This window comes from Podarcis gaigeae, assembly GCF_964106915.1.
Source record: "Podarcis gaigeae genome assembly, chromosome: 1".
NCBI lineage: Eukaryota > Metazoa > Chordata > Lepidosauria > Squamata > Lacertidae > Podarcis > Podarcis gaigeae.
The window spans coordinates 114,061,036-114,073,115 of NC_139678.1; the positions used below are offsets into that span (position 1 = coordinate 114,061,036).

A 12,080-nucleotide genomic window follows, 5' to 3' on the forward strand; every position below is an offset into this window, starting at 1 on the left:
TTACATTTCTCAGCTACACCTTGCTGCATGCTAGGGCCAACCCTGAGCACTGGACCGCACATTTTTCTTGCAGTGCTGAATCAGCGGCTCCCCATCACAGATGTTATACTTTCTTAGCCTATTGTGCCTTTGGAATTGTTTGTTCTTACGGTTATTCTTTCCTTGTGTTCCCAAAGATACAAAGTGCTTCATAAAAAAGAGACTGGGGAATGCAGACTTGAAATTTCGATGACTTTTGCCGACGATGCCGGAGAATACACTATTGTTGTTCGCAACAAACACGGGGAAGTTTCTGCATCAGCTTCCTTACTGGAAGAAGGTATGTGAGTAGGGAATTGGTGATGTTTTTTTTTGGGGGGGGAATCAAGAAGAGGAGGGCTAGCATCAGGGGTCGCCAACCTTTTGGGGCAGATGGGCATATTTGCAAAGTGGCATTTGCTAGTTTGTTCTATAGAATGCTTCCTAATTTCAGAGAGGGTATGGGACCCTCTGGGGCATGAGGAAAGGCCTCTGTGGGTGTCTGCATTGGGCACTGCATTGGCAAACGTCAGGCAGGGAGACACTGTTGTTGTCTAAGAATTGACAAAGTCACAACAGGGGTGGGTCTACTATGAAACCAATGAAGCTTAAGCTTTAGGGCCCCTAATTCTGGAAGGACCCCAGAAGCTACCGTATTTTTCGCCCTATAGGACGCACTTTTTCCCCTCCAAAAATGAAGGGGAAATGCGTGTGCATCCTATGGGGCGAATGCAGGCTTTCGCTGAAGCCTGGAGAGCGAGAGGGGTCGGTGCGCACTGACCCCTCTCGCTCTCCAGGCTTCAGAAGAGCCACAGTGCCAGCCCCACAAGGTCGGGGGACAGAGGGGAGGCGGAACGCCGCCATCCCACTGCCTCCCGAAGTGGTTTGGAGGCTGACGGCGGGGAGACGCGTGCTTCTCCCCGCTGCCTGCCCCGCAAGCGCCGGGGGGGGGGGAATAATTTTTTTTCTTTATTTCCCCCCAAAAAAACTTGGTGCGTCCTATGGGCCGGTGCGTTCTATGGGGCAAAAAATACGGTACTTTATATTGCTTAAAAAGTTGGATTCCAGTAGACCCAATATGAATACCGTAACTTCAAATGATTAATTTTTTGTTGTTGTATCTATTTCAACAATCGCAAGATTGGAGAGTCCATAGCACACGTTGGAGTGCAGTGAATATTTTCGTAGGGGGACCGTTAGGGCCAGAGGCACCAGGTTGCAAGGGCAATTGGGGGGGATGTGTGTGGGAGCATCATACCTCTCTCCCTGTTGGAGAGCACCGCACCTTCCTCCTGAAGCCAGGCAGAAACTCCCCAGGCTTTGAAAAGGAGGCACTAGGCTTTAATACTTTAATATTCTAATTTACTGGGAACATTTAGGAGATAATAATAATAATAATAATAATAATAATAATAATAATAATAATAATAATAATTTATTATTTATACCCCGCCCATCTGGCTGGGCTTCCCCAGCCACTCTGGGCGGCTTCCAACAAAATATTAAAATACCGTAATATATCAAACATTAAAAGCTTCCCTAAACAGGGCTGCCTTCAGATGTCTTCTAAAAGTCTGGTAGTTGTTGTTCTCTTTGACATCTGGTGGGAGAGCGTTCCACAGGGAGGGCGCCACTACCGAGAAGACCCTGTCCCCCTGGTCCACTGACCTCACACCACTGTAGCACTGATGTTGTCAATGTGTGGTGATCTGTCATGGAACAACCCCACTGAGGAAGACAACAGTTACCCAGACTTCATTGCTGGTTGTGAAGGGGCCCCCATGACAGTTCAAGCTTCAGGTGGCCCCAAATGTAGGTCTCCCCCTTGTCACAATTGCCCAGTTTGTCCAGATTAACATGGCAAGAAGTGACAAGGGTTTCTTACACACAGCACAAGAGCAAAGATCCCTGGATTTTTAAAGTAATAGCCGAATAAGGCAATGATAGTTAACATAGATACCGCAAGAAGGATGGTGTTGGCTAATCTTAGATGTTGACTTAACCAGAGATTGGTTAACATTTTTAGTATCAGAACACATCATTGGTAATTTGTGCTTGTTACCTTGCATCTGATCCATAATGTTTCCAACATATATTTGGCACAATCACCGAGACCCGACAATTCCCACGTGAGCCCCAGCAATTCGCTTAGGGGCCTCTGTTTTATAACATTCATTTTTTAAAAAAGGCATTCTAATTATAATGCAACTTTAAAGGAAGGGCAGAATCAGTGTCCCTAACACAGCACAAAAATATTCTGTTTTAGGACCCTTTCCCCCCATCAAACCAGCACTCAGATGGCAACATGTTCTCATATGTCAATTTACTAAAATGAGTATATTTTTGCCTTTAGCTGACTACGAGGTCTACCTAAAATCTCAAGAAACACTCTATCAAACCCAAGTAACTGCATATGTACAAGAGCCTAAAGTGGCTGAGGTAGCCCCACCGACTTTGTATGGTGACTACGAAAAAGAATATGAAAAAGAACAAGCTCTAATAATGAAGAAAATGGCAAAAGATACTGTGCTCGTCAGAACTTTTGCTGAAGAACAGGTAAGTCTATTGAAGTAGTCGTTTATAATTTCAAGGCGTTTCAGTTCTGTTTTGCTTCTTTCCTTGCTTTGTGGTTGTCCTAAGAACTGGAATATAACCCTCATTAAACAGACTGAACACTTCTTCTTTTGTTGTTGTTGTAGGAATTTCACATTTCCTCCTTTGAAGAAAGACTTATCAAAGAAATTGAATACAGAATTATTAAGACCACCTTGGAGGAACTCCTTGAAGAAGACGGAGAAGAAATGGTGGTTGATGTTTCTGAATCCGAAACAGTGGAAGCAGAATTTGAAATGAGGCTGAAGAATTACCGAATCCTTGAGGGAAGTGGTGTGACCTTCCATTGCAAGATGACTGGATATCCTTTGCCCAAGGTATGCATTGTCGTATGTGTGGAGGAAAAACTTAAACACGTAGCAGAGTTCCCAAAAATAGACCAGAGGCAACTGCACTTCATTCAGCAGAGCTTTTACTTGCTACTGAAGGCAAATAAGCAGAATGGTCACAAATCCAGTACATTCAGGATTGGCACGGTCCATAAAAATCTAGTTGCAACAATTACAAAGCTTATAAATGTATAACAAGTCCTTTTTGGGGGCCTAATTCAGCCCCTGTGGCAGTTTATTCTCTGGGGTAAAATCCTAAAAAAAACCTTCAACAACTTCAATCCTAAAAAAAGGTTAACAACTTTGGTTGGCCCTCTGATCAGCCCTCACGGCCCTCCACTTCATCAAATCTGGCCCTCTTTGAAAAAAGTTTGGACACCACTGCCCTAAGCATACTATGTTCAGAACACCACACCAGAAGGAAGAGAGATAGAAAGAGAAAGTAAAACCCAGGCTCCTTCCGGCCTATATTTATAGTCAGCATGACCTTAATTGGAAGAGATAAGAGAACCAGTTCAAGCCAGCTGTACTCAGCTTCTCTGAAGATATAACCCAAACAATCATGAGGTTTCTTTCACACAGAAAAGCTTCCAGAAACTTCCAGAACCCTCTTGAATTAATCAGAATAGGAAAGATCTCTATACATCAGATCAATACTTTCTGCACTAAGAAATGCAAACTGACGTGTGTGTGTGTGTGTGTGTGTGTGTGTATGTGCGTGTACTTTACAACAGAACAAACTGTGCTATTTATATGCCTCCCACCACCACCAGTTAAATCATGTTTGTATAGGGGACATTTCTTCATTCATCTGACTTCAACAGGAAAAACCAATTTGTAAAAGTAACACCTTTCATAGTTTACAAAAGTAACACATCTAAAGTTTTGCACACACCTAGATGAAAACAGATATAATTTGAGGAAGCTTTATTTTAGTGTTTTCATTCTTTAAGCTTGATGTGCCTTTTCATGCATTGTAAAGAAAGGAAAAGGAAAGAGAGAACACATATCCACACATTTTCATGTTACCAAACCAACTATAAGAGTGTGAAAATCAACTGAGTATGTCATGGGAAATTTTAGGACATTTATAGGGAACCTCATTCTTGCCACCTACATAGTTTTGCAAGTTTCCTTTTTTTTAAAATGCAGATTGCATGGTACAAGGATGGCAAGCGTATCAAGCATGGAGACCACTACCACATGGAGGTTCTACAAGATGGCAGAGCCAGCCTCCGTTTACCTGTTGTCTTACCAGAAGATGAAGGCATTTATACTGTCTTTGCCAGTAACTTAAAGGGAAATGCCATATGCTCTGCAAAATTATACGTTGAGCCTGTTGGACCAAGTGGGTCTCCAGGTTATATCCCATCGCCTGAAATGATTAGAAGATATCGGTAAGAATCTATTTTATTTTATTTATTTATTTAGTAAGTTTATATACACCCTTCCTCATAAGATCTCAGGGCGGTTCGCAGAATAGAATACAAGATAAAAACACAAGTAAATGATTAGAACGAAACAGCAAAACAATAACCACCTCCTTCCCACAGACATATTTAAAAGGTTGTAGAATATTTATCAGCCAAAGGCCTGGTTGAAGAGGAATGTTTTCACCTGGTGCCTAAAAATATACAATGAAGGTGCCAGGCGAACCTCCCTGGGATGAGCATTTCACAAACAGTGAGCCACTACAAAGAAGGTCTGTTCTTGTGTGGCCATCCTCTGGACCTCATGTGGAGGAGGCACATGAAAAAGGGACTCAGATGATGAACGCAGAGTATGGCACAGTTTATATGGGGAGCGTCGGTCCTTGAGGTATTGCAGGCCTGAGCTGTTTAAGGCTTTATAGGTCATTACTAGCAGTTTGAATTGGGCCTGGAAACTAATTGGCAGCCACTGCAGAATAAGTCACATCCCCAAGATAGTCTGAGGAGAGGAGTGGCCCACTATGTTATAGCCAAAACACAGATGGTGGCCCTGTGACCCTACATATGTTGTTGGACTACAGTTCCCCTCACCATTGGTCATGCTGGCTGGGGCTGATGGGAAATTGAGTCCCACCTGGAAGACTACAGGTTCACTACCCCTGGCCTAGGATGACTATGGCCACATACAAGTAGTATTTTGTATGTCCCACAACACAGCACTCTCTAATTAATTGACATAAGCCCCCCTTAAGCCATCTGTATGGCTGTAATGGAATTACTCAATGGAGGTTCCCTGTAGGTTGCTACATTTCAGATATCATTGGTAGCATGTGTTTAATAGGATGGTTTATTATCTTTGCAGGTCTCTCTCTCCTCGCTCCCCAAGCCGCTCTCCTGCCCGCAGTTCCCCTTCACGCTCACCTGCACGGAGACTGGAGGAGACGGACGAAGCACAGCTGGAGAGGTTGTACAAGCCAGTGTTCGTCCTGAAGCCAACCTCATTTAAATGTGCAGAAGGGCAGACGGCGAGATTTGACCTCAAAGTTGTGGGCAGACCTATGCCAGAAACATACTGGTTCCACAATGGTATGAAACTCACCACTCTTCATGCAGCTCTTTGCAAAATCAAAGATTCACATTGAAGGAAAACAACACTCCGGTCTAAAATACGTATATTTATTTCCATAGGTCAACAAGTCCTTAACGATTATACACATAAAATCGTGATTAAGGAAGATGGCACACAGTCGCTGATTATTATTCCAGCTACACCTGATGATTCCGGGGAATGGGTTGTAATTGCCCAAAACAGAGCAGGCAAAACATCCATCACAATGACCCTGACAGTGGAAGGTATTTGCTCTACTTCTTTTGGACATGGGTCTTTGATTACAGTAGTCTACCTCTTCAGTATCTTCATCTGATTACCTGTCTTCTTCTTTTTTAGCTAAAGAACACTTAGTGAGACCACTGTTTGTAGAGAAGCTGAAGAACATGAGCGTTAAGGAGGGAAATAAACTGGAAATGAATGTGCGGGCCAGGGGTAACCCTAATCCTGACATTGTGTGGCTGAAGAACAGTGACATCATCGTACCCCACAAATATCCAAACATAAAGTGAGTCTTTATTGATTTTGTTCGGTAAATATATGTCAGGGAACTGCCATCGGAGCTAGAGGCAGAGGCAAGGCTCCAAAGCGATACTGGAGAAGGGCCTAGCAGGGAGAGAGGCAGCTCATCGGCTGGGGAAGGAAATCAGCGTAGCACCAGGGATAAAGGGGGGCAGATGGGGGAATCAGCGAGAGGGCTCCAGGACTCCTCGCCGGAGACCAGTGGGGAGAGCACGGGTCCTCCGCTGCCCACACCCACCCTGCGCAGAAGACTTCCGCGCAGGGAGAGTAGGCGGAGACTTGGCGTCAAAGAACTTCTTTGCTGGAAGAGGTTCAAGAAACGCCCACTGACGGATTCTGCTAGCGACTGAAACAGCCACGAAGTGAAGGGCTGTCCAGACAGAAAAGGTTTAACCAGGCAAACTAGCCAGGAGTGGCGGCAACTTACGCACGAGCAACCCCTATAACCATTACAATATATAACTAGTTTGTTTCATCTTTAATGGGGTGAAAGAAATCATTTATTTGTATACATACACATGTACAAACAATGGCTACACTGCAATTGAAATATAACTCAATAAATGAGTAAGGAAATTAAGGAGAGTTATTTGTAAGATAAAACGAGCTCCCCAGGGCTCTTGGCATTTCCAACCAATGCTCATACACCAGTTCAAGAACTTCCACAGCACTACTAGAGAGCCAGTGTGGTGTAGTGGTTGAGAGCAGTGGACTCGTAACCTAGTGAACTGGGTTTGCGTCCCCGCTCCTTCACATGCAGCTGCTGGGTGACCTTGGACCAGTCACACCTCTCTGAAGTCTCTCAGCCTCACTCACCTCACAGAGTGTTTGTTGTGGGGGAGGAAGGGAAAGGAGATTGTTACCCGCTTTGAGACTCCTTCAGGTAGTGATAAAACGGGATATCAAATCCAAACTCTTCTTCTTCTTCTCTTCTACTAAATAAGATATTGTGGGTGAGCTGGATTTTATGTAGATTTCACTGAAATTCTCCAGCAGCGAATTTGTGAATTTGCTAACCATTAAAACAAAAAACAATTGCATTGAAGTGACCGAAAAGCTCTACGAAGAGCAAATGTTTACTTTTGACACTCTGTGTTTTAGGATTGAAGGAACAAAAGGAGAAGCCGCCCTGAAAATCGAGCACACTGTGAGACATGACGCTGCATGGTATACTGCGACAGCCATCAACAAAGCTGGACGTGACACTACACGGTGTAAAGTGAATGTTGAAGTTGAGCTCACTGAACCCGAACCAGAGAGAAGATTAATCATTCCCAAGGGGACTTACAAAGCAAAAGAGATTGCAGCACCAGAACTAGAACCTCTCCACTTGCGTTATGGTCAAGAGCAGTGGGAGGAAGGTGACCTTTACGACAAAGAAAAACAACAGAAGCCGTTTTTCAAGAAGAAGCTCACTTCCTTAAGGCTGAAGCGCTTTGGGCCAGCCCATTTTGAGTGCAGACTCACGCCGATTGGTGACCCAACCATGGTGGTGGAGTGGCTGCACGACGGCAAGCCCTTGGAGGCAGCCAACAGGCTTAGAATGATTAATGAATTTGGATATTGCAGCCTTGACTATGACGTATCCTATCCCAGAGACAGTGGAGTGATCACCTGCAGAGCTACAAACAAATATGGCACTGATCACACATCGGCGACACTCATTGTTAAGGACGAGAAGAGCCTTGTTGAAGAATCCCAACTGCCAGAAGGCAGGATGGGGCTGCAACGCATTGAAGAACTCGAGAGAATGGCCCATGAGGGCGCTCTTCATGGAGTTACAGAAGATCAGAAAGTCAAACAGAAGCCAGAAATAGTCTTGTTTCCTGAACCAGCAAGAGTTGTTGAGGGTGAAATAGCACGGTTCCGCTGCCGGGTGACTGGTTATCCGCAGCCCAAAGTCAACTGGTACCTCAATGGCCAACTCATCCGTAAAAGCAAGAGGTTTAGACTCCGTTACGATGGGATCTATTACTTGGATATTGTGGACTGCAAATCCTACGATACAGGTGAAGTAAAAGTAGCTGCTGAAAACCCCGAAGGTGCAACGGAACACAAGGTGAAACTTGAGATTCAGCAGCGGGAAGATTTCAGATCCGTGCTTCGCCGAGCACCTGAGCCTAAGCATGAAGCTCCAGCAACGGAGCCTGGCAAACTTTTGTTTGAAGTTCAAAAGGTCGACAAGCCCGTTGAGAAAACTACCAAGGAGGTGGTGACTCTGAAGAAGGCCGAAAAAGTGAGCCACGAAAAAGTGTCTGAAGAATCTGAAGAACTCCGCAGTAAATTCAAGCGTAGAACTGAGGAGGGCTATTTTGAAGCAATCACCGCTGTGGAGCTCAAATCTCGCAAGAAGGACGAGTCCTATGAAGAGCTGCTTAAAAAGACAAAGGACGAACTTCTTCACTGGACCAAAGAGTTAACCGAGGAAGAGAAGAAAGCCCTGTTGGAAGAAGGCAAAGTCACTATTCCAACCATCAAGCCAGAGAAGGTTCAACTTAGTCCCAGCATGGAGGCTCCCAAAATATTGGAACGCATCCAAAGCCAGACAGTTGGCCAAGGAAGTGATGCCCATTTCCGTGTCCGTGTGGTAGGCAAACCAGACCCAGAGTGCCAGTGGTTCAAAAACGGTGTGCAGATTGAGAGGTCAGATCGCATCTATTGGTTCTGGCCGGAAGATAATGTTTGTGAGCTGGTAATCAGAGATGTAACAGCAGAGGACTCTGCCAGCATCATGGTGAAAGCCGTTAACATAGCTGGTGAAACCTCAAGTCATGCTTTCTTGTTAGTTCAAGGTAATATCCCTTTTCAAAAGGGGGCCTCTTGCCCCCTTTCCAAAATGTTGTCTTCTTTTTACACTCCAATCAGATAATATTCATTCTCATCTTTTGGTCTCTCTTTTTTCTTTTCTTTGCAGCCAAGCAGCATATCACATTCACACAGACTTTACAAGATGTCACTGCTAAGGAGAAAGATTCAATGGCGACCTTTGAGTGTGAAACCTCCGAGCCTTTCGTTAAAGTGCAGTGGTACAAAAATGGTCTGGAGATTTCTTATGGAGACAAATACAGAACGCACTCTGACAGGAAGGCTCACTTCCTTTCAGTGCTAATGATTGATAAGTCCGATGAAGACGATTACAGCTGTGCCCTGGTGGAAGACGAGTCTGTAAAGACAACAGCCAAACTAATTGTAGAAGGTGAGGGCAAAGGTTACTCTAAAGGTAAAGGGACCCCTGACCATTAGGTCCAGTCGTAACCGACTCTGGGGTTGTGGCACTCATCTCGCTTTATTGGTCGCGGGGATTCAAACCGCCAACCTTCTGATGGCAAGTCCTAGGCTCTGTGGTATAACCCACGGTGCCACCCACATCCCTAAAGGTTACTCTAGTACAACGTAATTTCTATCTCAGTCACTCCTTATTACTACAGAAATATGGGTGGTGCTGTGTAATGAGTGGCTCTTAGTGCAGGCTTCTCAGACCATAGATTTCCCCAGTGGCCAGATCAAACAACTGGTCTGATCAGCTGCACATTTTGCATAACTAATGAGCACTGAGTCCAGGTACCTGAGTGCAAAATGAGTGCTTGGGCAATCATGTAACTATTCTGATGCCCAACCCTAGTCACTTTTAAAATAGCCAGCCTTGCACTATTCAATTGGCCCATGGTTAAAAATAAACAACCCTGTTTTCAGGCTAGCTGGGGCTGATGGGAGTTTGAAGTCCAGCATCATCTGGGGGAGGGGCTGCAGCTTCTCCATCTTTGTATTTAAATCATTGGCGCATGGGTATAGCCCTAGATTAACATAGAATGTACAAACATAAGAAGAGCTTGCTTGATCAGTCCACATTTTGAAAATTTGGAAATATTTTGAACTGGGCATTCTTTTTAATTCTGTTGCTAAGAAACATTATGGAACGTTCATAAGTAATAAAATCACTTACTGAGATGTTTGCATCTGAATGCAGGTGCTGTTATTGAGTTTATTAAAGAACTGGAAGACATTGAAGTCCCAGAAACCTTCTCGGGGGAACTGGAATGCGAGCTTTCGCCTGAAGATGTCGAAGGAAAATGGTATCATAATGAGATGGAGCTCAAACCCAGTAATAAGTATCTGATAACCTCACGCCGAGGTCGCCAAATCCTCACAGTTAAGGATGTTGCTAAAGAAGATCAAGGAGAATACAGCTTTGTGGCAGATGGGAAAAAGACCTCCTGTAAACTGAAGATGAAGCGTAAGTTGTTCTGCCTTCTAAGTACTTGAGAGCAGGAGTGGGAAACCTCCTCCCCCCCCAGCCCAAAGACCATATTCTATCATGAGTAGCCTTCCATCATGCTAGTGGTGGGTGGAGCTGGAACATACAACTACATGTGTAGTTGGTAACATTCTCATTCAACAATGCAGTATTCCAATGGTGTGGTGTGTGTGGGGGGGGGGTGTGCACGCGCGTGCAGACACACGTTATTATTATTATTATTATTATTATTATTATTATTATTATTATTTCATTTCTATACTACTTTATATTTTTAAGAAAAAAAACTCAAAGAGGTTTGCATCCTACATTAAAACATCAAATAAATCAATCCAGAACAAAACATGGCAGAAGAAAGTCAGCTATAAAGTATACATTCAAAGCAGCATACTTAACAGGAAAGTAAAATATTATCTTGAAGACTGCAAAATAAAACATTACAAAGAAGGTCAACTATAGAATGCATATTTAACGCAGAAAATTTAACAAAAAAATCTTAGAACATTTTGAAAGAAAATATTACTAAAGGAAGTCAAATATAAAATGCACATTTAAAACAGCACAATTAGCAAGAAAATAAAACATTATCATAACCATAGAACTGCTGCTGGTGCTGCCAGTCTTGTCAATGATGGTTCATGGCAGGCAGTGGCTGTGGAAGTTCAGGCTCAGTGACCTGGGTCTGCACTAAGAGACAACCAATATGGTCTCTGGCATCTTCAGCAGCTTCAGCTTTTGTAGCTGGAGTCAGTCTGGCCTCTGTCCACCCTGGCCACACGGGAAAAGGTCTGTAAAGCAGGGAGCAGGTCCCCCAGGACTCGCAACCTCACACAGCTCTCTGTCCAAGCAATCAAGAGACATTTTCAGAGTTCAAGGACACATTCCTGCCGTCAAAGGCAACTGAGGAGCACCCAGAGCAGGGCTACTGACAGGTGCAGCCTGGCTAGGGGAGAAAGGTTCCCCATCCCTATTTTATTGAAGCTCCTGATCATTGTTTAATAACTTCTTGCTTCTCTTTCGCATTCCATACAGCACGGCCTGTCGCTGTCCTTCAAGGTCTTGCTGACCAGAAAGTCTGCGAGGGCGACATTGTGCAACTTGAAGTGAAACTCTCCCAAGAAAACGTTGAAGGTGTCTGGATGAAGGATGGTGTCGAGATTCAACCAAGCGACCGTGTCCACATTGTAGTAGATAAGCAGTCACATATGTTGCTGGTGGAAGATGTCACAAAGGAAGACAGTGGAGCGTACTCCTTCAACATCCCTAGCCTGCTCCTCTCAACCACTGGCCGTGTCACAGTCTATAGTAAGTGCCTGTGTTTCGGAAGTCGTATAACAAAATGCAAGGCATAATTGTCTTGCGAAATTTGCTGCGCTAAGTGTGGGGAGGGCAGTCATCTTACATAGCTTTAAAAAAAGGATGACAAATGTACTGCATGTTATGACAAACTATGTGGAACCTGCATGTACAGAATGGAACCTATATGTATAGAGGAACCTATAGATATACTGCTGTATATCTCTTCCGTCTCCACAATAACTGGGGATAGCTATATGGGAACATAGGGCACTGCCTTATACTGAATCAGACCATGGTCCATCTAGTTCAGTCCAGGGTTTCCCAAACTTGGATCTCCAGCTGTTTTGGGACTACAGTTCCCATCATCCCTGACCACTGGTCCTGCTATCTAGGGATGATGGGATTTGTAGTCCCAAAACAGCTTTAGAAAACCCTGGTCTACACTGATTGGCAGTGGCTCTCCAGGGTTTTAGAGAGGGTTCTCTCCCAGCACTACCAAGAATTGC

The 12,080-nt window shown here is 44.3% G+C and overlaps 1 protein-coding gene across 2 annotated transcripts in view; it reads left to right on the forward strand.

Moving 5' to 3' along the window:
* Window positions 1-12,080, forward strand: part of LOC310826909 (titin-like) — a 288,837-nt gene that overhangs the window by 27,112 nt on the left and 249,645 nt on the right. For both annotated transcript variants that reach the window (XM_083702293.1, XM_083702294.1), the window contains exons 20-30: window positions 177-319; window positions 2,372-2,574; window positions 2,718-2,948; window positions 4,113-4,357; window positions 5,253-5,476; window positions 5,579-5,743; window positions 5,838-6,006; window positions 7,122-8,812; window positions 8,935-9,216; window positions 9,988-10,254; window positions 11,308-11,580. In XM_083702293.1, coding sequence (XP_083558419.1) covers window positions 177-319; window positions 2,372-2,574; window positions 2,718-2,948; window positions 4,113-4,357; window positions 5,253-5,476; window positions 5,579-5,743; window positions 5,838-6,006; window positions 7,122-8,812; window positions 8,935-9,216; window positions 9,988-10,254; window positions 11,308-11,580 — 3,893 coding nt within the window. The remainder of the gene's footprint in view (window positions 1-176; window positions 320-2,371; window positions 2,575-2,717; window positions 2,949-4,112; window positions 4,358-5,252; window positions 5,477-5,578; window positions 5,744-5,837; window positions 6,007-7,121; window positions 8,813-8,934; window positions 9,217-9,987; window positions 10,255-11,307; window positions 11,581-12,080) is intronic.